Source organism: Danio rerio, chromosome 20, assembly GCF_052040795.2.
Source record: "Danio rerio strain M-AB ecotype USA chromosome 20, GRCz13ab, whole genome shotgun sequence".
Lineage (NCBI taxonomy): Eukaryota > Metazoa > Chordata > Actinopteri > Cypriniformes > Danionidae > Danio > Danio rerio.
In genome coordinates this window covers 45952501-45979592 of record NC_141040.1, presented here as the reverse complement: position 1 = coordinate 45979592, position 27092 = coordinate 45952501, and the positions used below count along the sequence as shown (strand labels likewise).

Genomic DNA, 27092 nt, shown 5'->3' with positions numbered 1-27092 from the left:
CAGTTGCATCATGTCATGGCACGTTTGCTATTTACATGGTGGACTTTGTAAGTGGAAAAACTCAGCCCGAATCGAAAAAAAGTTAAACAGAGCTTCTGCAGCGCAAGGATAAAGAATGAGCCTCCTCCATTTAGGCTCTTTATTGTACTTTTACTCTTTACTTTACTTTCATAGAGTAAGGAAATAGTGTTGTACTGTTGCACTCCACTGAAGACATTCATTAGCCTACATATTTCATTTAGTTTGTTACGCGAAAAGATTTGTTTTTAAAACTTCTAAATTCAGATCTAATTTCCAGCAAATGAATAAATGAACAATAATATTGAGGTGTGGTCATAAAACTGAGTCATATCTAAATACGTCCTATTCTTATGCCCCATATGGTGATGCATACGTTTCCAAAACCTGACAGTTGGACAAATGTAAACTTGTTTTTATTAAAACAAATATAATTACAGTAAGTGAGAGTTCAATGTGGCCATTAACGCCAAGGCATATACCGCCGCTGCTTTAAATGGGCAAGCATGTGTTTTTAATGTATGACTGCAGTGTGTGAATATGTCGCCAGGGGGCACAATGGGGCGGGATGCGAACAGACAGAAATAGCCTATACAGCAGCTGTAAATATACTACTTAACTTATAAATGAAGATGAAATGATAAAACAAAGCATTATAATTACTTCATTAATCATTAAAAATTTATTAACATGCTTTATTATCATTGTAAACTTGTTAAATGCAATGAGAATTAATTTTGGAAAGTAGAATTGAAGAAATAAAAGAAAACTAAAATGAAAGCACAAACACTTAGTACAAATAAGTAGGCCTAAATAAATAAATAAAGCAGTATTTTAGCCTAAATTTAGAGAGATGTTCAGTGTTTGCTATTTTGATAAGACTAAGACAAGACATTTTCATTTATGTTTTCATTTACGTTTTTATTTACATTTTCGTTGTTGATTATATTTTACTATCTCATTTTATGTCTCAATTATTGTACATAAAAATAAACGAATAATGAAAAATAAATGAATAATAAAAATAGGCCTAAATAATTATTTATTTAAAGACATTGTAGCGAAACACTGAGAAACGGTCACGTGCATGGTCTAAATGCTGCTTCATTAAAACCATAAAAATTAATTGACCCACCTTAAGTAGATCACTAAAAGTATAATAAAAATAATTTTGCTGCATAATTTTGAATAATTTAGTTTCAGTTCAGTTTTTTTCTAAACGTCAATGTTCTCTTTTAAAGTATAATTGTTGTTTTGTTTTTTTGTTTTTTTACTTGTAGTAATGGCTCAGAAATTTAAATTAAAATACAAAAGATACTGTCACCTTGCTTGTGAAATATAATGTGCGCATAACTGCGTAAAAAGAAGAAAATGCGGTTAAAAGTTAGAGCTAATTCATCAAAATTAGCTATATTAACATACAGCATGTATGTTAATACAGGCAGAGTGTAAACAAACTCAGGGTAAGGCTAAGATATGCGCTTGCCTTTTAATGCATTTAAAAAGATTTGCGGCAAACCAAGAAGAGGTTTTAGCCAAAGTTTTTCTGAGTCGTTTAGATTAAAGAATATATTATTTGACCTACCTTTTCTCTCGGTATCGCGGCTGTATGCGCTGTCAGCTTAATGCAGACATAAAATAAATCTTAAAAGCAACTAGACAGAGCGCTTATTTTCGTTCTTCGAATATAATATATCTACACAGGGTTTCAAAACCACAGAGCAATCTCTGGCAGAGAAGGGACTCATTGGCCCCCCACATTCTTACGAACATATTTTATTTATTAAAGTTAATATTTCATTGACTTAAATAGAACCATGTATAATATAATTACAAACCCGTCGTCTGAAATATTAAAATAATAAAATAGCCTATTATTTTTTTCGTGGCTAGAGATTAATCAATTTGATTGACATCCTAGGCAATGAAATCTTTACTTCGCCTAACTGAGCATGAGTTTATTGCATGCAGTACTGTATTTTGGTAGCACAAAAACTCGTTCCCTGGATGCGTTTCCCAAACACGGCGTAACTCGTGGCTGAACTTTCATAGTACAATGGATCATTCAGGAAAAGAACGATGTAGTGATGAGTGTTTCCCAAAACCCGTAGTTTCACTGTCGCAGATCCATCGCTTGAACTATTTAGTTATAACATAAAATGCCCATAATGACGCTCTAAGTAACTACTTACTAACTAAATCTTCTAATAAGTCTGAAATAATAATCATATACGGTAAAATTATCAAATCAAATAAAGTATTTGGAAAAAGGACAGAATATATGACTCAAAAAAGCCTCCAAATAATGTTGAAAACTATATATTACAGTTATATAATATAAAAATAGTTAAGCAAAAACTTCTAAATATTCTAATTACTCTGAAATAATAACCATATATGGTAAAATAAAAAATAAATAAAATAAAAAAGTAAACAATAAATAAAATAAAATAAAATATTTGGAAAAATAACAAAATAATATGAATCATAAAAAAGGCTTCCAAATAATGTCTGAAACTATATTATAATTATATAATATATACAATTTTAAGCAAAAACTACTAAATATTCTAATTGCTTTGAAATAATAACCAAACATGGTAAAATAAAATAACATTTAATTTAATTATTTGGAAAAAAGACTTAATAACATGACTCATAAAAAGCCTTCAAGTGATGTTGGATATATATATATATATATATATATATATATATATATATATATATATATATATAGATATATATATATAGTTGTATAATTTATAAAGAAGTAGTTTAAGCAAAAAATAAATCTCATAATAACTCTGAAATAATAATCATATATGGCAAAACTATAAAATAAATTAAAATAAAATAAAATAATTTGTAAAAAAATAATATGACTTAAATAATATGACTTAACAGCCTAAAAAGGCTACAAAAAATATTAAAATTTTTATATTATAGATATATAAATAGATAGTTTTAAGCAAAAACTACGAAATCTTCTAATTACTCGGAAATAATAACCAACCATATATGGTAAAATTATAAAATAAAATAAAGTATTTGAAGAAAGGACTAAATAATTTGACTTATTTTCAAAAAAAGTATTTGATAATGTTGGAAACTATAAATTCATATGCATTCCAATGATGTGCAAAAAACACAACATATCAAAACATATTCTTCCAGTATGTTCCTCTTTCTCTTCACAGTCACCTCAGCAGCTGTGGAGAAGCGTGTTTACTACTGACTGCAAATCAGCGGTGTCAGATAAAGTGGTGACCCATGTAAGAGAGCATTAATGGTTATCCATCGGCCAGGAGATTCATAGTGTAGGACTCGAGCACAGCGGTGCAGCTTTAATAAATTCTGAGCGTCTTGTGAACGCAGGCGCTTGTTCCAAGAAACCAGACCCCTGGGAGTCATTGAGCCACTCGCTGAGCTGCCAAATGACTCTGTTGCTGAAATCACCGGGTTTGTACTTCTGTGCCTTTATTGCGTATGAACAAAATGCATAACGCTGCCATAAAGTATGAAAGTTCCCACAACACTCTTGGTGCATCTCAATTAAGACTCTCATGTTTCCTACTTGCAAAGATACAAAAACTTTTTATGTTGGTTCAATGTGTAATGTCATTTCAAACGAAACATAAAGACAGGGCGGGGCATATTGTGTAACCCCTCCCCTTAAAAAACAGCCAATAGCGTTTTGTTTATACCACAGCTCCGCCAATCATTGACAGTTCTGAAGTATTTTGTGTTTTGCAGCACACTTGCTTATAGATAACTTTAAAGATCCAGTGAAGAGCTTAGAAATGTGCATTTTTTTATTCGATGGTTGACATAATCACAACTGAAACATGAAGAGAGGGCGGGACATGGTGTAGCCCCTCCCCTTTAAAAAACAGCCAATAGGGTTTTGCTTTATCACAGCTCTGCAAATGAGAGTGGTTGAGCTCAAACACATCAAATGTGAAGTGTCTTGAAGGAGGCGGAGAATGTCAGATACTAGCAGGGCCGGAGTGGGACTCCTGTCCAGCCCTGGAGTTTCAATTCTTAGACCGGCCCACTTCAGTTCACGACTGATTTTATTTATAATAAAATAACGTCATTTTCAATTCAGTACTTAACAGTGAAGATTTGTTTGAACAGTTAACACAATGTAATGTTTAACAGAATCTGTTTTCTTTAAAAATTAGTGCTCAAAAATACCCAAACCTTGAAATGAAAAAATATCAAATAAATACAAATATGAATTAGAGAAATTATGAAGATTAAAATGAAATGCATTGAATTTTCCATTGACACTATAATGTCTTCTTCAAGGTAACAGCTGCTTTATAACTTCAAATATTTGTTATAAATATGAGAACATGAAAGGGTGGCTAAATCTCCAACACAACTTTTTAAAACATCACAATGTCCTTTGTTGCAATATCTGAATATATGTTGTAGAAGCCTATTTGTTTGGATTTAATAACTAATGTTATATGATGCATTTCAGTTTTAAATATTTTTGTTTTGAATTGTTTGCATTTGAGAACTTTCATATGTGTTGTTCAGAGGGATATTCTGTGAATTTTGCCTTGAGAATATGTAGCATGTTAAAATTGCGCCTGTCAAATCTGACGGCAGTGTATTCTTTAGAAGACAGCGAAGTCACACAGTTTTCAGTTTGGCTGAGATTTGAGGTTATATTTTGTTTACAATATTTTAATACGTTAGATATCTCTGAGTGAAGATTAAATGTCCACATCTGACAAGAAACGGACTACATGGATTTCTTTACTGGACATCATTAACCTGCAGGCTGCATTCTGCTCATGGGGCTGAGAGAAAATAAATAAAAAGAGTTGAGCTGCGGTAAAATAATGAATAAATGGTCAAATAAATAAATGAATAAAAAAAGTGCGAGCAGCTAGGGACACCGGCCCTTGGAGCCAAAAAACGGATCGGCCCACCGCGAATACTCCCAGTCCTCCTGATTAACCAATCCGGCCTGGATACTAGAGAGCATTTGGTTGTTCAAGATTGAAGAATTGGAAAAAAAAAATGTTGATCAGTTTGGGCGAAGCGACAAACTTTAAGCTTTACATGTTTATATCAGTTTTAAATCTTCTAAACGCGAATTGTGTCACTGTTGTGGCACGCAGTAGCTTATAGCTATCCTATAAACTAACATACTGATACTAACATCTAAAAAACTTTATTTTCATTTCATGGGAGCTTTAAGAGAATGATATTGGTTGTTTCACAATTGCAAGAATGCAGTCTCGCGTTTTTGTGGAGATCAGTTCTGCTACTGTCACTGTGGATGAACAAACTCTAAAGACAGCAAAAACACTAATCCTATCCTGTGAGAAATTTTATGATCTCTGGATATTTTAGAATGAAAAATTGCTCCCTATTTACTCAAGCTCAAGTGGTTAAAAACATTTGAACACTAAAGTTATTTTGAAGAAAGCTGGACATACTGTATTAAAGATTACTACATTACTACAATATTACCTATTGATATATTAAAAAACAAATACTATGCAAGTCAATGTTTACAGGTTTCTGTCAGGGTTCTGCCACTCTGGTCTTGTAAATTCTTGTTTTGGTGGCAGAACTCGGACACTACCCATGTCTGGTCCTGTTTCTGTCTCTGTGTGTGCGCGCGCCATCGTGGGTGTACGCAGAGTGTGAGCGCTCCTGCTTGATGCGGCCGTGCGCGCGCTCTGCGTCACTCAGACGCGTGCGCTCTTGTACTCGTGTTTGTGTTTTCGTCTGTCAGCAGCGTGGTGTTTCATTCCCAGCGTCTCAGTCTTGTTGGTTTCGGTTTTGGTCGGCGCTGGGATGAAGCATGCATGCTGCGTGTGTGAGCGCACGGTGAGTGCTTTCATTCATCGTGTGCTTGTGTCTTGCGTCTTTTGTCAAAGCACGTGGCTCGGTGTTTACATTGTGGTCACGTGCTTTGGTCGTGTGCTTCAGTGTTGTGTTATGTGAGCGCATGGCTTGTATTGTCTCTCTGTGTCATGCGCTCTCCCGTCTATTGTCTAGTCCCACCCTCCTTGTTAACCCATTATTAGTTAATTGTGTTCACCTGTGTGTCAATTTACTTTTTGCTTTATAATCCCCCTCATGTTTTCAGTCCTTTGCCAGTTCGTCGTCGAAAGTTTCCTGTCCTGTTGTGTCCAGCCCTGTCTTGTCCAGCCAGTCAAGTTTGTTTGTTCTTTTAATTGTTTCATTAGAGTTTTTCCCCCTCGGGGTTGTTTGTTTTGCCTTTTTGTTTTCATTTTATTATTAATAAAAAACCCATTATTGCTGCATCTGAGTCCTCGCTCCTTTTTCCCCTCACCGAACGTGACAGTTTCCAGCTTTGTTTAAAATATCGTCTATTGTGTGATGATAGAATTCTCATTTTGGGGTGAACTATCCCCTTAAGAACGCATATTGAGAAACGGCAATTAATACTAACATCCTAAAAAACACTTCATGAGATTTCATATTTTCAATAAAATCTATAAATGAAAATATGTTTCTTCTTAGAGTATGTCTAAGATGAGAGGATTAACAACATAACAATACGGACCATTTCAGCATGGAGGTGTCGCAGCAGCTGCTAACAGAGTAAAACTCAATGAAATGTAGCATTGGCCAGTTAATTTTTCACAGCCCATTAAACCAGGCACAGAAACTGAACTCCCACTGGGCAACAATTGATGATGAGGGGAGAAAATGAGAAAGTGTTTAGGAGAAGAGAAAGAGGGACTTCTGAAGTGATTGTTCTATCTTTCTGTCTGTCTGTCTGTCTTTGGACTGTGGGGAAAATTGGAGCACTCGGAGGAAACTCAAGTGAACAAGGGGAGAACATGTAAACTCCACAGAAATGCCAACTGACTCAACTGGGACTTGACCCAGCAACCCTCTTGCTGTGAGGCGACATGTTAACCACTGAGCCACCGTGTCGCCCTCAGCTTTTATCAATAAAATACATCTATTATATAAAATGATATGAAAAAATGTCAAATGTATCTAAGGAGCTAATTTATGACAGCTTATAAGAAATGAAATCACCTTAAATTACTACAGGTAAAGAATAGGCAAAATTAAATATAAACAAAACAAAAATATAAATAAATAAATAAATGAAATAATTTACAACAAATGGTTGAAAATGGATAATGTGAAAATTTTATTTTAATAAAGTTTGAAATATTAAGACAATGCTTTAATCATAGCTGTATAAAAAATACCAAATCAACACTCATTTAATCTATCTATTTTCCTTTGAAAATGTCCTTGTTATCGCTGGTTGTAGGCTTATATTTGCTGCTAAAGAAAATAAAATAAAGTAAAATAAAATAAAGTATCTTATTTTAAATTTAACATTCTACCTACCTACCTATCTATCTATGGAAATGTAGCTTTTAGCAATAAAATGAATGAAATCTGATCATGTAAAAAAAAATAGTTGCAAATTTATTTAAATTAAAAAAAAATTAATTATAAAAAGAATCAATTGGGGTATAAATAATATCAAAACTAGTCCTAATTTAATATAACTTATCATTTTTGAAAATGTGCTTACTGTCAGATATCTGATTGCAGTCGTTAAATTTGTTGGTGCATAAAATAAAATAAAATAAAACAATCAACCTAATCAACATAAATAAAAATTTCATTACATCCTTTTTAATTTTTTTTTTAATTTTTACTGAACTCACAAAGCATTTTTTTTCCCTCACAAAGCTATTTTTTACAATCTTTTCATTCATTTTCTTTTTGGCTTAGTCCCTTTGATCAGGTGTCGCCACAGTGGATTAACCCGCCAACTTATCCAGCATGTTTTACGCAATAAATGCCCTTCCAGCTGCAACCGAACACTGGGAAACACCCACACTCACATACACTACAGACAATTTTTTAGCTTAATCAATTCACCTATAGCGCATGCCTTTGGACCCAGCTGGGACTCGAACCAGTGACCTTCTTGCTGTGAGGCGATTGTGCTACCCACTATGCCGTCATGCTGCCTCTCTATAATAACTTAAGCCAGGAAAAACATAAGCCTATGTTTCATGACACATCTGCGTGTGCCGTCATAACCAGTGGGACCGGCAGGAGTCTTCGGGGAAGGTGAAGCTTTTATTTATTTATATATATATTTTTCCATCAGCCTTATGAAGTCAGGGAGGACGTGAGGACATTACAAATAAAAAAAAAATGAGCACAACAAAGTCAACCACATCCCAGAGACAGACGCACAGTGTGATTGTGAAACAAATGTAATCTCACAAGACGCAAATATTCAGTCTGACCCAAAAAACAAGCATCTGCGTTTTCTGCATACGCACGTTTTTGTTATTTCTGGCTGATGCATGACGCAATGAGGCTGGAAAATGCTTAGCAAATGCTTAGCAAAAATAGATTGGGTTTTCTGAGGGGTTGTTGGACTCCTGAGAGAGTTAAACAATGATTTTCTTGCAGTCTCTCTTTAGCAAAGATGGCACTGGGTTTGCTCTTTAGCCTCTGTTATTGTGTGAGGGACATTAGGAAAGGTCTCATGAGACACATTTGAGCCGCAGGAAGTTGAGAATTAATTAGCATTGATATGGTGCTGCTGAAATAAAAAGGCTGTCGGGGTTGTTGTCATGCTGACTATATTCACCTGAGGGCGCTGAATCAAGTGCAGCTCGTGCTATAAATCACTCTACTTTTTATTTGTATTTTTTTGGATATAATTGTGTGTTTGGTACTTGATTAAAGATGAAGAAAGTATATTTAAATAAGTGAAATATTACTTAGGTCGGTGTTGCTATGTAAAAGTATATAAAATAGTTGGCAGTGTTTAAATAAAATAAAATATTTATTAAAGTTTTAAAATAAGTGAAATAAATAGCTATAAAAAACTACTAAATCTTCTTATTACTCAGAAATAATGTTAAATTAATATTAAATTAAACATTTATTAAAATTGTATCATATAATTTATGGAAACAAATATATATGTATAAAAATTTAATTTTAGAATTGCTGTTTTGAAAACCAAGTGAAATAAATAATATTGGGCAAAAACTAGTAAATCTTCTAATTACTCTGAAATAATAATGATTTATATGTAAAAAATAAACAAATAAATAAAAAAATTATAACAATAACTGGGTTAGTTGCCGTTTCTGCGTGGAGTTTGCATGTTCTCCCCGTGTTGGCGTGGGTTTACTCCGGGTGCTCCGGTTTCCCCCACAGTCCAAAGACATGCGCTATAGGTGAATTTGGTAAGTTAAATTATCAGTAGTGTATATGTGTGAATGGGTGTGAATGGATGTTTCCCATTTATGGGTTGCAGCTGGAAGTGCATCTGCTGCGTAAAGCATATGCTGGATAAGTTGGCGGTTCATTCCGCTGTGGCGACCCCAGATTAAAAAGGGACCAAGCCGAAAAGAAAATGAATAAATGAATGGATTAAAACAAAATAAAATAAAATAAAAAACCACATTAACATTTAATTTTAGAACTGCTGTTTTAAAAACCAAGTGAAATAAATAAATTTAAGCAAAAACTATCTGACCTTCTTATTACTCTGAAATAATAACCATGAATGCAAAATCCTAAAATAAAATAAAATAACATTTATTTAAAAATATTTTAGAATAGCTGTTTTGGAAACCAAGTAAAATAAATAATTTTAGACAAAAATTACTAAATCTTCTTATTACTCTGAAATAATATCCATATATGGCAAATTTATCAATTAAAAAAAAAAAATGCTTTCCTTGGCAAGAAAATTAAATATGTACCATAAATATCAAATAATTGTCAGTATTCGGCCACTTCTTGTTAAATGTTGGTTTGGTTTGAGTCCAGACACTAGTCCTGTCATGTCTTGTATGTTGTGCTTGGCTCAAGTTTTAACCGGTTACAATTAAATGTACCGAACAGCAGAACATTTAAAAAGTGAAAGACTTTTCAGAAATTTACCATTTCAGTAAAAACGTGTTCAATGTGCAATTTTGCCAATCCTATCCTTTAAAACCTTGCACATCATATCCTATAAAAGAGCAATTAAGCCACACAAACACAAATATAATTTTTTTTATACATTTCAAAATTAATTACAGAAAGTATCACATTAAATTACATGAAACAATTATAATTTGTATGCATACTTCTACGTGAATCCAAGTCCAGTTTGATTCAGTGTTTGTGTGTTTTCTTCCTAGCCAGATTTCCCCCCGAGACCTGTGTTTAAGTCTCAAACTGTACTAGCTTTCAGTTGCTCGGCCAACAAACCTGTCAGCGTTTCTTTTGTTTTACTGTCCTCTTCTACATGAGCCAGATGACAAGAGGATTTATTAAGGTCCTTTTGTTTCAAAGCAGCCAACAGTTGGCAGAACACTATTGATTCATCCTCTCTCTGAAAAGCATTCACTCGCTTAACTTACTGTTGGTCACCGTCTCCATTAAGACACAATAGGAGCGTTAGGGAGACACTCTGAGAATGATGGGAAGACACTGGCTAGAAAATATTCTTAAAATAATTATTTATCTAAATATGCATCTCAATAGTGCAAATACAGACTAAATAACATACAAAAAATAACATTTGTTTTTCATTCGCTCTGTCAATGTATCAAAATACGCACACAACCTTTCAGATGCTATAAATAAACACCTAAAATCACTGGTTAATTTGGAGTTTGAATAATTGTTTTTAAGAGTTTAAGAGGTGTGATTAAGTTTGTTAAAATAAATTAAATCAAATCAAACATCAAACTACGGTTGTATTTTTCAGTGTTTGTGTGTCTGTTTAAATGAAAATGAGTTGCTGCTTTCCAGAAGAGGGCAGAGCATTTAGTACTATTACTACTAATGTAAAGTACGTAAATTACTCGGAAGTCGATGTGGTAGTACAAAAACAATAGTATTTTTTGCAACTACAATGCATACGGAAAGTATTGATATCGCTTCACTTTTTCTAAAAAAATTTTTATGTTAAAGCCTTATTCCAAAATAAATGCTTATTAACATGTGATTTTTCAGGTTTATTATTTTAAATAAATTAGCATACATTTAAAAAAAATCGTTTTTCACATTGTCATTATGAGCTATTGTGTGTAGAATGTTAAGGAAATAAATGACTTAATTTATTGTGGAATAAGGCTGTAAAATAAACAATGTGGAAAAAGTGAAGCGATATGAATACTTTCCGAATGTACTGTATAGGGAATATTATAGATGACACTTATTTTACTTATAAAGATGACTTGTATGAAAAGTATTCATAAATTATTTGTTCTATCATCTCTAGGTTTTCTAATTATAGGTTGCAATTATTTATTTATAAGGATAGTGCCTATTTTAAATAGTTATAATTTCAGAGATTCACCCCGTTCATTAGCCCGTCATACAGAGCAGAGAAAAAGATGGTTAAAGTTCTATCACAAGATGGCGACAGAGACCACATAATAAGTCCTTAGGGGAGAAAAACTCAGCCTAATTTCAAACTACAGTTGATCAAATCATTATAAAACAGGCAAGAGAGTTGATCTCTCTCTTTTGTATATTGTAGCACTTACACAACAGCAATCTGATAGTGTTTGCTTTGCTCTGACTTTTTTGGGGTTAAGTATTGTGATATCCTGATTATTAGAGACATACTGAGAAAGATCTGTAGACTGGTGGAATTTCATGCTGTTCAGCCTTATAATCTTAAAACGCGAGCAAAATCACCTGTTTTGTCGTCACTTTAAACTTTACACTAGAAAATCATTCAAATACTAGCTGCTAGGTAATGTATGTGAAGATCTATTTCATCTATTTTGAAGACGAATATTTTTATTCACTTCTCAGTGAATTTAGGCAATGTATTTTAGTGAATTTAATCAAAACATATTTATTAAACAGAAATATTAATACAAATAATATTTTAGTGACCAAAGATATTGAGAAATTGAAAGATAACATAATTAAATTCAAGCTAAGTTTAGCAAAAAAAATAAAAAATACAACCTACAAAATGTCAATTAAATCTTTCAAATAGTTTGTGTCTCTTGATTTTTCCTCCTTTTAAATTTGTATTTAATATTTTTCTCTAACATAAATTTGTCTATACTAGTTTTTGGACTGTTATTGTAGTTTATTTTGTTAGATAAGCTCCAGATTTGGCGTCAGACTAATCTAATATATAGTCCCAAATATAATATTGTTAGGCTTCCTATTAAAAATGGTGCTGTTAATGTAAATACAGTATTTTTGCTGTAATTGATTTACAGTAAGTTGCTGGCAAACTGCGGCCAGTAAGTAACAGTAGATTCTACTGGAAATTGTTAACAGTGTAAAAAGCACAACAGAATTAAAGATGAATTGAAAAGATGAATGAATAAATGTAGAATTACTGAGTCTTCTTTCAAAAACTATTGAAAACTCCTCCCGACCCCAAACTTTTGAAAGATAATGTGCAGTTTCTGTTAAATAGAGCTGCCAAATTACAGCAGATTTTTGTCATTTGTGACATGCATGGGCAAGAAAATCTTAAACTGATGTCACCACAATATATAAAAAAAATCTGCATAAACTATATAACGATGTTGCGGTGGAGGAAGTTTACCTGTACTCTGCTCTGCTCCAAAGCGTTTTCCAGTTCCTGTTTGGCAGCTGCTGTTTCCTGTTGATGGGTCTGACGCATGTGTTCAATGGCTGATGCGTGGAGATGGTTGAGCTCAGAACGAAGCGACGCTGAAGACGAGAAAAAGAGAGAGACAGAGAAAAATGACAAACAAGACTATTCCAGAGAGACGAACCGCTGTCTGGAGCTGAATTAAAAACCATTCATCTCCAACTCTCCCTAAAGCATAAACGTCACAGGTGGAAATGGAAATGACACTCGTTCCTCCACCTGCAATTTCCTGCCAGCTCTCCCTCATCATGCTGCTTTCCAGTTTTTGACAATTATGGGTTTTTTCCCAATGACATTAAGCTATAATTAGAGCTGCAGAACTGGTTTTGTATCAGGTTTTACATTGAACATCTTGTACCAGCATTGCTTGGTAAGAAAAGCTAATGCAAATGTACTTATTGATGTTGCTCAGTAATTCATTTTGATTTCTACATGTTACTGTAGCCAAAAATCACTTCACAAAACGACAAATTTTAAGTAGACATTCAACTTTACTTTCACTTTCCCACAATATATGGCTTTTTTGTGAAATTTGAGCATGCTCTAAGATAACATCCGAATTCATAGAAAAATAGTAAAAATGTATATTTTAATAAGGAATTAATATTTCGTTTATTAACCTTGTAAATGTGATGTTTGACTCTGCATTTTTTTTCTAGATTTCCTAGTAAAGGTGTACACAAAGACATATTCTGAACAAACCAAGACTGTTTAAATAGCAAATGCATTTTGTGCTCATATGTGTTCATTCTGGTCTAAAAAAGGAGGCGCATTGCTATTTTTAATAAATTAAATAGACCGTTCAATAGACCAGATCAAAGCAGATCTATTGTCCAGCGCAAAGCGTGCCTCGCTTACACATTGCTTAATACACAAAAGGTGTACAGCAATACACAAATGCCTTTACAAATGAGAAAGAAATAAAGGATTAAAATATTACAAAAATCATTATTTTCTAGTCTACATAAATATAAAAAACATATTTATGCCTTCTTCATCTCGGGGGTGGGGGTGGGGGGGAGGGGTTCCGTTTGTTCATAAAAATTTGCTTTTGTATAATGTTATTATCATTAACAGAGTTATTTATTATTTGCATATTTATATTTGTTTTATTAAAAACAAGCTTAGATTTGTCCACCTGTCAGGTTTTAGACCATATGGGGCAAAGCATATGTATTTGGATATAACTCAGTTTTTTGAGCACCCTTCGTTATTATTGTTCATTTATTTATTTGCTGGAAATTAGAACCGAATTTAAAAATAGATTTGAAACAAATCTTTGCGCTTAACAAACAGAATTAATCATTTATAGGCTAATGGATGTTTGTGTGTACAATAGGTTTCCTAATCCACAAGATTGAAAGTGAAAGTAAAGAATAAGGGGACTCATCTCTCATTCCCGCGCTGCAGATGCTTTGTTTAACTGTTTTTTTTTTTAGTGAAGCGTTGTTAATAGTATTTCCGCCATGTAAATAGTAAATGCGCTATGGCGTGACGCAACTGACTCTTAAAGGGAATGGGAGATGGGACTCTGATTGGTTTATTCTCAAAACACGCCTATAACTCATTAAGAGAATAAGCTCAACCATGTTAGACCATGCACCACGGCGCAAAGCAGATTTTTACATCCTTAAAATAGCAACAGTGGATTCTGACACGCCCTTAATGATTTTGCGCCCTGCGCTTTGGACTTTGCGCATGGATCGTCAAAAAAGAGCCCATAGTGTTTGATTTTCAGTTTTATACACATGATTATGCTGTCAAACTGTTGTATATATGCATGCAATATCACACTCGTAGCAGTGCAATGTGGCTGTATATCGTCACTGGTGGGAAACTAACCACGCCTCCCACCAGTGCTGATATACAGTAACATTGCACTGCTACGTGTGATATTGCGATATATACACACACACACATCCACATATATATATATATATATATATATATATATATATATATATATATATATATATATGTATAGGATTATGTTTGTTTAATTCTATAAAATATTTAACCCAAGCTCATTCTGAAAACGTAGTCCCGCGGACGTTTCTGGAGACAGCGGAATACAGGAGGTACGTACGGCTGCGTTTATTTTTTTCAAGCGAACGCTGCGGGGCGGTGTGACGCTGTTCCCTTTCGCGCTTGCTGGCCGACCGCTTACCTCCTTGTGGAGGGCTTTACCGCTGCAACCCGTTTGTCCACTCAGCTCATCGTGTACGTCGGCAGGCTAGAGATGCAGAGAGGAGTCAACCACGGCAACTGGTTTCGAGTACGGGGAAGAGCGGTTCCAGCGATCAGGTAAGACAAAAACATAATACCAAAAATTAAGTGAACGAGTTTTGTAACAGGGTGAGAATGCGGTGAAATCCGAAAATGCGGTAGAAAAAAAAAATCAGGGCTTTTATTTTTTTGGACGGCTTTAGTAAACTCCAGAAACGTCCGCGGGACTACAATTCCACAATGAGCCTGGGTTGAAAATATTACTTTGGAACTAAGGAGTGGTGAAAAGAGATTCCTCAAATCACCTTAGTAAAAATATTTATATAGACTAATAGGGATGTCCAGATTTGATCACGTGATCGGAAATCGGACCCAATCTCACGGTTTCAGACTCGATTGGAATATATCTGTCGTTACATACCGATATATATATATATATATATATATATATATATATATATATATATATATATTACAGCTATTAACTATTCAAATGTGCCTTTTCATTTTATCACTAGCCTAAAATGTGAAGATATTCATTCTTTAACTATAGTAATGTGTCAGAGCTTATCCGTGTGTGTGTGTTGTACCAAGCATGGCTTTGCCCTCGTCCTCCAGCTCGAAGCGGAGGGTCTGCAGCTCTTGTTCTGACTGCTGTTTGAGGGTCTCGATGTTCTGCCTGTGAGCCTCACGCAGGGTCTGAAGCTCCATGTGGTGCTGCTGCCTCAGACGTTCCTCCAGCGCCTGCGCACACACATTCAAACACATTACTGAACCATACACATTTACAACACATACCATATACTTTAAATCTGACTGTTGGTCATGATACAAACGGCTTTAACTCTGTGTACAGAGTTTGGAGTAGAAACAAAATTGATCAGATTTTGCCCTTATAACAGCTTTAGTATACAAAGGAAAAGAATGTGGCAAAAGAAAACAAAACGTCTTTGAGATTTTTGCTTTTAAGGGAAAAATAAATAATATAGGTATTCTGTACAAGGAGACACTTCAAAAATGACATTTCACCTTGTCCTTCAGGGGCTCTGTACAAAAAGAGTTTGCTGCTGCCTGAAGTAAAACCGGCATCCAATCTTTTTCATATATTTAGTGAGTATATATTGTTTTGGATAAAACAGCTCAGAAGTCCCAGTTAAAGCAAACAAACAAACAAACAAACAAACTAAAAAAAAACCTTCATTTGGAAGGAAAAAAACAAACAAATAAGGTCATAAACAGCTGGGTGACAGATTAGAAAGAACCAAGATTCGTGCCAAATCGTAGGTACACATGAATTAACTATTAAAATTATAATTTTTTTATTAAAAGGTATAATTTAATTCGACAGTTTTTTTCCAACAGCTTACACACATTTGAAAACAGGGTCACCAAACTCTACACTAAATTCTCAAAACTGCACACACATAATGCAAAATGCCTCACATTTCCTTTGAAAAGTAACACTGCATTCAAAATGCCACAAGCATGTCAGAATAAAGCATTTGCATCAATGGCAAACATGTCTTTCATAATAGAAAATGTTTGGACATAGCATGTAAACACTGTTCTAAACCTAAAGCTCTTTGCTCTTCAGGCTCATGTACAATTCAATACAATGTTCTACAGAGAAAATAATCTGCTGAAAGGGGGAACAGGTACACTGTCAACACAAATGCAATGAAGAAACAGACAATTTTTAGTAGGCCAAACATTACTGGTGCATACAGTGACATACAAAAAAAAAAAAAAAAAAAAAAAAAAAAAACCATACAAAAAACAACAAACACAAAGAAACAATGAAACAAATAAACAAATAAATAAATAAATAAATAAATAAATATAAAAATAAATAAATAAATAAATGTGTATTCTCCAGAATTCAGCAAAGAACCTAATTGTGTGTGTGCAGGGTCCCGGGGGGAAAGCGTCCATTGTCTGGAGAATTGTCATGTGGACATAATGTAAGATTGGCCATCATACACCTTACAGAGCCTCCAGACTAGGGAGAATTCCTTTATTCTTTTCTAGAAGAATTTAGGGTTTAGAAAAGGGGGTAGGAACATGGAGGTAGGTCCAGTTTTGTACCAGTGCAGTGAATTGTGTGTAGTGTTTTAAGTAAAGTGTTTCATGCAATTGAAGACTGAGTTCAAGGCTGGGAAATAGCTTCTGGTTTTGGAGATTTGGGGTGTTGGTTTGCATTTAGAGTGAGAGGTTTCGGAAATTGTGTGACATGAAAGGATTTTGTTTGTAGGCAGTTGGAGAAAACTGTAAAATAAAAACTAATTTCAACCACCTCTAAAGCATTACATAGACTGGTTTAATAAGCAATGTTTTAATATACAGCTGAAGACAAATTTATTAGCTTTCCTGTGAAATTTTTATTCTTTTTCAAATACTTCCCAAGTGCTGTCTAACAGAGCAAGAAACTCTTAGTCATTATCATTAGCCTCCTTAATATATTTATTTAAATCAATTGGCTACAGAACAAACCACTGTTGTCAATGACTTTCCTAATCTACTGCAATTAACTTAGTTAAGCCTTTAAGCTAAATACTAGTATCTGGCAAAATAACTAGTAAAATATTATGTGCTGTCATCAAGGAAAAGACAGAAGCAATTAGTTATTAGTAATTAGTTATTAAACTATTATTTTCAAAACAAACTAAAAATGTTTTCCATTAAACTTATTTGAAAAATAATTAAAATTTCACAGTTAGGCTAATCATTTTGTATTCAACTCAAGGTGTATATATTACGGCAGTGTAAATTAGCAACAATACAGGTAGTCTATTAATACATAAAAAATAGAAACACTACACAACATATTACAGGAAAATATCTACAACCCCCCCAGTACAACTCTGACATAAACCCTTCCCTAAAGTCAACCAATAGTGTTCTCAAAAGCAAATGTAAGAGAAAAAATGTACTACAATCACATAGCTTTACCTTTATTTTACATTGCTTTTACTTCTTTTGTGGAACCATGCTTCACCAGACTGGAAGTGCTTTGCATCACAAGTACATCTCCATACTAAGGAGCTACTGAAGAAACTGACCACACCATAAAAGTTGTTCATATGGAGATATGTAGTGTTGGAAAAAAGGAACTATAAGGATTTTTTAAAAACATTTTTTGTTTCTTTTTCTTTTCAATAAACAATTGTATTTGTATTGCTTAAATGTGATATGCTTTGCATAATAATGAAGCATTTTTTGCAGAAATAGATTGAGCTGCTAGAGATGCAAAGGCCTGATTGCCAAAAAAAAAACTCTGCAGCTAAACTTCCTGTCAGCAGAAATATGTAAAAACTGAACATAGAATATGTGCAGTTGAGAAATGCTTAGGCTTTCAATGTTGTGCAAAAAATTTGTAGAAAAAGAGGATGTATGTATGGGGTGGCCAATGGAGGATGATTGACAAGTGACGAATTTCACTATACCCCACCTGTTAATATCAGCTGCCTATATAGGTTGAAGTCAGCAAATGAAAACGGATGCATACCCCTGAATGTAATGCTTGCATTGCATTAAGGATAACAGAATTATGTGAATCGAATTTTTCATTTGTATCCAGTAAATTGCTAATATTTTAAACCTCGAAGAAAAAAACTCTCCTGACCTTTTTTTATTAAACACGCATGGAATTGACTAAATATTCCAAGAGTAGATAAGCAAACATATTCAATTAAAAATCATAGATATCATAAAGTTGTTTTGTGCAATTTATTTGGTGCTGTGCAACGAACTGCACAAAAAATCCTTTATTTGCTAATAAGTCGCTGTAAATATCACTAGTGTGAAAAGGAACAAAAATCCCACTGCCCAAAAGCATTCACTTTACCAAGAAACTGTGGGCAAATGTAAGTTTACTTTTTTTTTCACGAAAATTTAGGCTAAAGCACGCATTTCCAATGACCCTGTGTTGTGGTTGACGTGTAACTTATTTCTCAAAAACTGCCAATCTCAGGAATCATCACTCTATCGGAAGGCGCTTAGGCTTTTCCGGCAGCTTGTTAGGGATCTGAGATGCCTGCCGTCTTTCTCTCAGCCAGAGGAACACAAATTACAGCAGCCTGAATTGGATTAAGGGAACGGGGCTGTTGGAAAAAAACACACACATAATGAAGGCTAATGCAGGACAGTGGCCTCCATTCAAGCCTCTGTGGAGTCTGTGAGAGACAGCAGAGACGAGAGAAGAATGACGTGAGACTAAAATTACACCGACTGCTTCAGTAAACAGACAGAACTGAGCCAGTTGGCAGAACGGCGAGAGAAACTCAAGTCTAAGATGCTCTTTAACAGCTTTATTAAAGATGGCTCATTCAAAGAAATACTCTTAAAGGGGTGGTCTAATGCTATTTCATTTCATTTACTACCTAAAAAAGTCTTGTTGTTGAACCTAATTGTAAGAGCAACAAATAATAATATGACTTCTAGTTGATCCTTTGGAAAAGTGGTTGAAGGTAGATTTTTTCAATGAATCATTTGTTGAACTGCATCCCAATCATCACAATTACTGCAAAAGACCTACTGGAACCCTCATGGACCCAAAATTCTCACAGAAATCAGTCAAGTTGGATCAAGGAAAAGTCATGGTTTGGGGTTAAATTCAGTATGGGGGTGTGCAAGAGATCTGCAGAGTGGATGGCAACATACAAAGCCTGAGGTATCAAGACATTTGTACATTACAAACCACAGGAGAGGGCAAATTATTCAGCAGGATAGCGCTCCTTCTCATACTGCAGCTTCCACATAAAAGTTTCTAAAAGCAAAGAAGGTTGGTCAGCCCAATCACCAGATATGAACATTAATAAGTGTGTCTGGAGTAAGATGAAGGAGGCATTTAGGATAAATCAAAATAATCTTGATGAACTCTGGGTTCCTGCATGAATACTTTCTTTGCCGTTCCAGATGACTTTATTAATAAGTGATTTGAGTAATTGCAGAGATGTATGTATGCAGCCCTTCAAGTTCATGGGAGTCATTCAAAATATTAACTTTTTTTCCACTACAGCATGACTTTATATTCTATACCAGGGGTGGGGAATGTCCGGCCTCCGGGCCGTATGTGCGGCCTGCTAGACCATTTGATCCGGCCCCATCTGTAAATTTAAAATCACCCCTCAGGAAAGAAAAAATAATGTTTTAATAATTCCTGTCATAGAAAGTGACAGTTGTACACATTTGTAGCTCTGCAAAGCTCAGTTTCACGTGAAAATGACTAAAAGCATGTGCTGTAATGTAACGTTTGCAGCACGGGATGTGCATCATTCATTGATGTACGCTTGAATCAATCAGATTTTTAATAGCGCGAATGAGACCGCATGGCATGCTTCTGTGTGTGTGCTCGCGATAAGCCTTAGAGACGAGCAGAACACACACATCTAACGCCATCTAAATGCGAGCGCTTTAATGGTCAAATACATGCACATTTTTGTCAGAGCGCTGTGTTTGTTGAATATTCATATTAACCCTCACTTGTGAAAAAAACAAATGAGTTGAGAATCAAAAGACACGTGAAAGAAAAAAAATATCAGAGCCACACTATTCTTAAAGTGGCAGTGCGCAGTATTCCTGCTGCCGCCTGTTTTTATCATTAATCAAACAACAAAAGGAAAAAATCCCTCACTGCTCTTGCCTGAAGGACTTTTGTAGCTGAAGTTTTTTTGTTACAGTGAAGATGCTTAAAGCACAGTTTGTTTCATATTTTTATTCTGTTATATTTATTTCCCTTTCCTTATTTACAGGGAATAAAATTTCTGTTTAATGGAAAGATTTATTTTCAACCCACTTTTAAACAGAACAGATTTAATAACTCATTTCTAATAACTGATTTCTTTTATCACTGATTTCTTTTATCTTAGTGACATTCAAAGGTTTACTTAGGGTAATTAGGCAAGTCATTGTTTAACAGTAGTTTCTTCTGCAGACAATCAAAAATATATATAGCTTAAGGAGGCTAATAATATTGACCTTAAATTGGGTTTCAAAATATTAAAAACTGCCTTTATTTTAGCCGAAATAAAACAAATAAGCCTTTCTCCTGAAGAAAAAATATTATAGGAAATACTGTGAAAAATTCCTCTGTTAAACATCATTTGGGAAATATTTATATATAAAAAAAAACAAATTCACAGGAGGACGAATAATTTTGACTTTAACTGATAATCATTTTGAATAATCGTGATTACAATTATGACCAAAATAATCGTGATTATGATGTTCCCCTTCGGGGGGAACTTCAGCACTATAAGTGGATTTGATTGTAAAATCCACGCATTGGGAGGTTCGGTTCAGAAGCTACTTGTCTGAAAGAGTATTGAACGGGCCAATTAAGAATGAATTGGCAGCGCAAGCCTGCGCAGGTGAGCGGCATAAGCAATCAACTGAGTATATAAGCTCACCTGGCGCCAGCAGACGCTATCCTTTTCGCTTCAGAGACTTTCTGATCGAGTCGATGAGGGTTCCTCCTGCTGTGACCAGCGATTCTGAGCGAACGAGAGCATTCTCCCGGTCCAGAGTGTGTACACGCAGTGGCAGACGGTCGAGCTGGGTTTCTCCCTTGCCTGGCGTTCTTTGGGTCCGGTCCTCCAGAGCGGTGCGTATAAAGTTGCAAACTTCACAGAAAGAGCAACACAGTCGTGCAGCACGTCCTTATCAGGACGGCGCTCCGACTGTGCGTTTCTGGATGCGGTGGTTTCCTGTCCTCGGATGATGGGCGCGGGCACTGCGTTACATGTCTGGGGGTCCAGCATGTTAATGCGCTGCTCGCGGGCAGTTCATGTCGTCATTGCGATGCCATGACTGTTGCGCAAGATCGCGGTTAGCCTTTGCAAAAGGGTGAACCACCCCAGTTGTCCCCTGCTCTGCAGCGGGCACTCGGGCAGATCTGAGGGTTTCAGCGAGAGATAATCCGTCGCCCACGGGCCCGCGGACCTCCCGCTCCTCTAAGCGCTCCATCCAAGCTTCGGGCGGGGGAAGCGATCCGTCTAACAGATGGTAGCCCTTACGCCCGATGACACCGGAGACCAGATGTCCACCGCGGCATCGGAGGGTGGGCTTTCATTGTCCGATGATGATCCAGACCCACTCGCCCCCTTCGGGCTGGTGAGCGCTGTCACTACGGATCCTGAAACGGACATGTTAGCCGTGCTTTCCCGGGCTGCTTCGGCCGTGGGTTGGAGATGGTTTATCCCCCAGCTCCGCGGCCGGACCGACTAGAGGGGCGTTCCCTTCTTCCCGGAGGTGCACAGTAGGCTCACGCGGTCTTGTAAGCACTTTTTTTCTGCTCGTGCTGCGTGTTCCTCCACCCTAACCACTCTTGACGGTGAAACAGCCAGGGGGTATGTGGCGATTCCTCAGGTTGAGTGCGCGATGGCGGTAAATCCGCGCGGCGCCTCTTCTTGGCGGGGTCCGCCTCGTCTCCCATCCAAAGCCTGTAAGTTATCTACCTCCCTCGGAGCTAGAGCTTACATAGCTGCGGGCCAGGCTGTTTCCGCCTTGCATGCGATAGCCACCTACCAGCGCTACCAAGCGCAGGCGCTGGCCGAGCTGCACGAGGGTGGGTCCAACCCAGGCTTACGAGCTTCGCACCGCCGCCGACTTAGCTCTTCGGACTACTGAGTCCGCTGCGTGTGCGTTGGGGAGGACGATGTCCACATTAGTGGTCCAGGAGCGCCACCCCTGGCTGATATGCGCAAAGTCGACAAAGTCCGCTTTCTTGACTTCCCCATATCCCCAGCCAGGTTCGGCGACACTGTCTGTGAATTCACCCAGGAATTCAAGGCGGTGAGAGAGCAGTTGGTGGGTGATGTCTTATCGGCGGTCCGTAGCCCGCTCCGCCCGCCGTGCCATTCATACCTGCTCCTCGCCGAAGGCGCCCGCCTACGAGAGCTGCTCCGCCCCCGCACACGCCTTCGGTGAAGCGAGCGCGTCGGGCACCTCGGAAGCAGGCAGCCCCCCTGCCCAGAACGCCGCTAAGTCCGGCAACGGACCGCGAAGCGCCCCTGGGACAGGCCATCTGGAGAAGAGGGAACTTGCTCTTTCCCCGCTGGAGGGCGGGGCCCCATTTCCAACGGCACTTTTTACTGCCATGAAAACATTATGAAAGGGCACTTTTCACTTCCCCAGATGTGACAGCCCGAAATCTGCCAGTCTGGGACGCTATGCTTTCTAGCTTGCAGATTCGGTGCGTTTCGCCAGTGGCTCACGAGCGCTGGGAGGACGGTCTCCTTTCTCCCACCCCTCGAGCCTCCCCTCCGGAGCTCGGGTTTGGAGTGAGAGCAAATATCTCACCTCCAGCTTTTCCGTGGGACCCGCGAGCTTCCCGGATCAGCACACCCACTCCGCGCTGCCCCACTGCTGGTACGTCAGCGATTGTAGCGATGAGTCCATTAGCGAGAGCTCTGCCTGCCTGGTTAGCGCGGGCCAGCTTTTCGCGGTGGCTCATACGCACAATCAGACTCGGCTATGCGATTCAGTTCGCGAAACGGCCCCCCAAGTCACGGGTGTGTATTCACCAGGGTCAGCCCCCTGTCCGCCCCTGTCTTGCGAGAGGAGATTGCTGTCCTCCTGGCGAAGGATGCAATCGAGCCGCTCCCTCCAGCCGAGATGGAGAGCGGGTTTTACAGCCCACGCTTCATCGTGCCCAAAAAGAGCGGTGGGTCACGGCCAATCCTAGATCTGCGCGTTTTGAACCGCTGCCCGCACAAGCTGCCGTTCAGAATGCTCACGCAGAAGCGCATCCTCCGGTGCGTTCGTCCTCTGGGTTGGTCTGCAGCATTAGACCTGATGGACGCGTATTTCCATGTCTCCACTCTTCCTCGCCACCGACAGTTTCTGCGGTTTGCGTTTGAAGGTCGAGCTTGGCAATACAAAGCCCTCCCCTTCGGGCTCTCTCTGTCTCCGCGGGTCCTCACCAAGCCCGCGGAGGGTGCCTCAGCGCCCCTTCGGCTCGCGGGCATCTGCATACTCAATTTCTTTACGACTGGCTGAATTTTGCCCTCTCTTTTGATTATGCAGAGTTGATTATGCACAGAGACAAAGTGCTCTGGCACTTCCACCTGTGGGGGTTTCAGGTCAACCGAGAAAAGAGCAAACTCGCCCCCGTGCAGAGGATCTCTTCTCTCGGGCTGGAGCTGGACTCGGTCACCATGGTAGCGCGCCTCTCCGGAGAGCGCGCTCAGCTGATGCTGTACTGTCTGAGAGAGCTCGACAGTAAAATAGTGGTCCCACTGAAACTATTTCAGAGGCTCCTGGGGCATATGGCATCCGCAGCCGCTTCATGCCGCTCGGATTATTCTATATGAGACCACTTCAGCACTGGCTTCACGATCGAGTCCCCAGACGCGCATGGCACGCGCGTGCACACCGAGTCTCTGTTACTGCGCTGTGTCGCCGCGCCCTCAGCCCTTGGAGCGACCCCTCGTTCCTACAGGCCTGGGTGTCTCTAGAACAGGCGTCCAGTCTTGTTGTCGTTTCAGCAGACGCTTCCAACACGGGCTGGGGGGCTGTGCGTTGCGGGCATGCGGCTGCGGACCTGTGGAAAGGTACCCAGTTGCATTGGCATATCGCCTGGAGCTGTTGGCAGTGTTCCTCGCTCTCCACCGTTTTTTTCCGGAGTTGGAGCGGCAACACGTGCTGGTCAGGACGGACAGTACGGCGGCGGTGGCGTATATCAGCCGTATAGGGGGTATGCGCTCTCGCCGCATGTCTCAGCTCGCCCGCCGTCTGCTCCTCTGGAGTCATCCGCGGCTGAAATCGCTGCACGCCATTCATATTCAGGCAAGCTCAACCGTGCAGCCGATGCGCTCTCACGGCAGCCTTGCATCCTGGAGAATGGAGACTCCACCCCGAGTCTGTTCAGCTGATATGGGCGCGATTCTGGGAAGCCCAGATCGATCTGTTGCTTCCCCCGAGATCGATCATTGCCAGTTGTTCTTTCCCTGACCGAGTGCTCTCGGCACGGATGCACTGGCTTACAGCTGGCCTCGGGGCACGCGCAATACGCGTTTCCCCCAGTGAGCCTGCTCGCGCAGTTACTGTGCAAGGTCAGGGAGGACGAGGAACAGGTTGCTGGTTGCGCCCCTCTGGCTCAACCGGACCTGGATGTCAGAGCTCTCCCTCGCGATAGCCCTCCCCTGGCAGTCCCTTCGAGAGAGCACCTACTCTCTCAGGGACAGGGCACCACCTGGCACCCTCGCCGATCTTTGGAGATTTTTAGACGCGAGGAAGACTTAGGTAACCTCCGATTGCGGTGGCTAATACCGTCACTCGGGCTAGAGCCCCCTCCCCGAGCGTGCCTATGCCCTGACGTGAAGTCTATTCACTGAATGGTGTGTCTCTCGCTGAGAAGACCCCCGTAATTTGCCAGATCAGCGTTGTGCTTTCTTTATGCCGAGAGAAGTTGGAGAGCAGGCTGTCGCCCTCCACACTCAAGGTTACGTGGCTGCCATCTCCGCTCTCATAACGCGGTGGCTGGCAGCACCGTGGGAACGCATAACCTCATCATCCGGTTCCTCAGGGGCGTTAAGCGAATTAATCCACCCCGCCCCCTCTCATGCCCTCTTAGGATCTCGCCCTCGCTACACAAGCCGCGTCAGATCCCTTCGATCCTCGACTCAGTATATTTCTGTCCCTGAAGACAGCTCTGCTGGTCGCGTTGATATCGATTAGAGGGTCGGGGACCCGGAGGCATTTTTCGGTCAGTGACTCGTGCCTGTAATTGGGCTGGCTTCTCTCACGTCCTGAGACCCCGCCCGCGATATGTGCCCAAGGTTCCTACCACTCCGTTTTAATACGAGGTAGTGAGCCTGCAAGCGCTGCCCTCGGAGGAGGCAGACCCAGCCCTTCTTTATTGTCCAGTTCGCGTTTTGCGTATTATCCGGACCGCACTCAGAGTTTAGATCATCTGAGCAGCTCTTCGTCTGTTATAGCGGTCGGCAGCAGGGAAGTGCCGTACCGAAATAAGTTCCCACTAGATTGTGGATGCCTTTCTTTCACTATCAGAGCCGAGATGAGCCGCGTCCCCCGAGAGCGCGTGCGCACTCCACTCGGAGCTTCGCATCCTCTCGAGCGCGCGCACGCGGCGCCCCTCTAACAGACATCTGTAGAGCTGCGGGCTGGGTGACACCCAACACATTTGCAAGGTTTTACAATCTGCGAGTGGAGCCGGTTTCCTCAAGGGTATTAGGTAACCCTTGGTGATTGAGGAAACAATTCGGTAGGGTGTTGAAACACGCTTGCTGCGCCATTTTCCCTAACACGGAGATACGTGCGCCTTTTTATCTGTCAGTAAAGTTCCCCGTCAGGTGAGCCCTGCAGATTCCTCCGTGGCCCCCAGCACTGACTCAGCGGAGGAGTCACTTGCTGGCCCACTACGTTGTAGGTCTGCCCGCTGGTCAGCCCGCGTTTTGGGTAAAGGTGCCTGCTATGCGTGGTCCCCACTAGGCGATCCCATATGCTTATTCAGCCACGGTTAAGTCCCCCCCCCTGGGCGGACCCGTGTCTTCCCTCCCCGCTAACCACTCTTTTGCTATGCGTACTCCCCCTTTTTAGGGCTAGTCCATATGTAAATTCTGCCATCTATCCCCCCTTGGGTAACGGATGGCCTCCGCAGCGTCCTCCCTATCGGGATTGCACGCTTCCCAACGTACTGTCGTATTTTCCTAGAATTATCTAGATGCTCACGACTTCCCAAAAAATATATAAATCCGTAAAACTTCTGTTGAAGTAGGATAAATTAGGGCCAGGGACACGTTGGAGGACCGCGCCCCCCATGATGTGGGTGCGTCACGCTTGCTTGACTATCTCCTCATCGGGGGTGTTGGTAAGGTGCAGTCATTATGGCGCTTTCAATGGGCTCCCAATGCGTGGATTTTACAATCAAATCCACTTATAGTGCTGAAGTTCCCCCCGAAGGGGAACGTTCGAGGTTACTAAAGTAACCCTTCGTTCCCCGAGGAGGGGAACGGAAGCACTATACTCCGTCGCCATAATGACTGTCCCTTAGCTGTTGAAAGTCTCTTCAGCTTAAAAAGGATAGCGTCTGCTGGCGCCAGGTGAGCTTATATACTCAGTTGATTGCTTATGCCGCTCACCTGCGCAGGCTTGCGCTGCCAATTCATTCTTAATTGGCCCGTTCAATACTCTTTCAGACAAGTAGCTTCTGAACCGAACCTCCCAATGCGTGGATTTTACA

At 39.3% G+C, this 27092-nt stretch overlaps 1 protein-coding gene across 3 annotated transcripts in view; it reads right to left on the bottom strand.

Moving 5' to 3' along the window:
- fam184ab (family with sequence similarity 184 member Ab) overlaps nt 1-27092 on the bottom strand; it is a 254481-nt gene that overhangs the window by 47936 nt on the left and 179453 nt on the right. For 2 of the 3 annotated variants that reach the window (XM_087298716.1, XM_087298717.1), the window contains exons 12-13: nt 15481-15634; nt 12596-12723 (exon numbers count right to left, since the gene is read on the bottom strand). In XM_087298716.1, coding sequence (XP_087154842.1) covers nt 12596-12723; nt 15481-15634 — 282 coding nt within the window. Of the gene's footprint in view, nt 1-10066; nt 10953-11204; nt 12724-15480; nt 15635-27092 lie in introns of those variants that run through there. The other variant, XR_015518906.1, reaches the window with a different exon arrangement.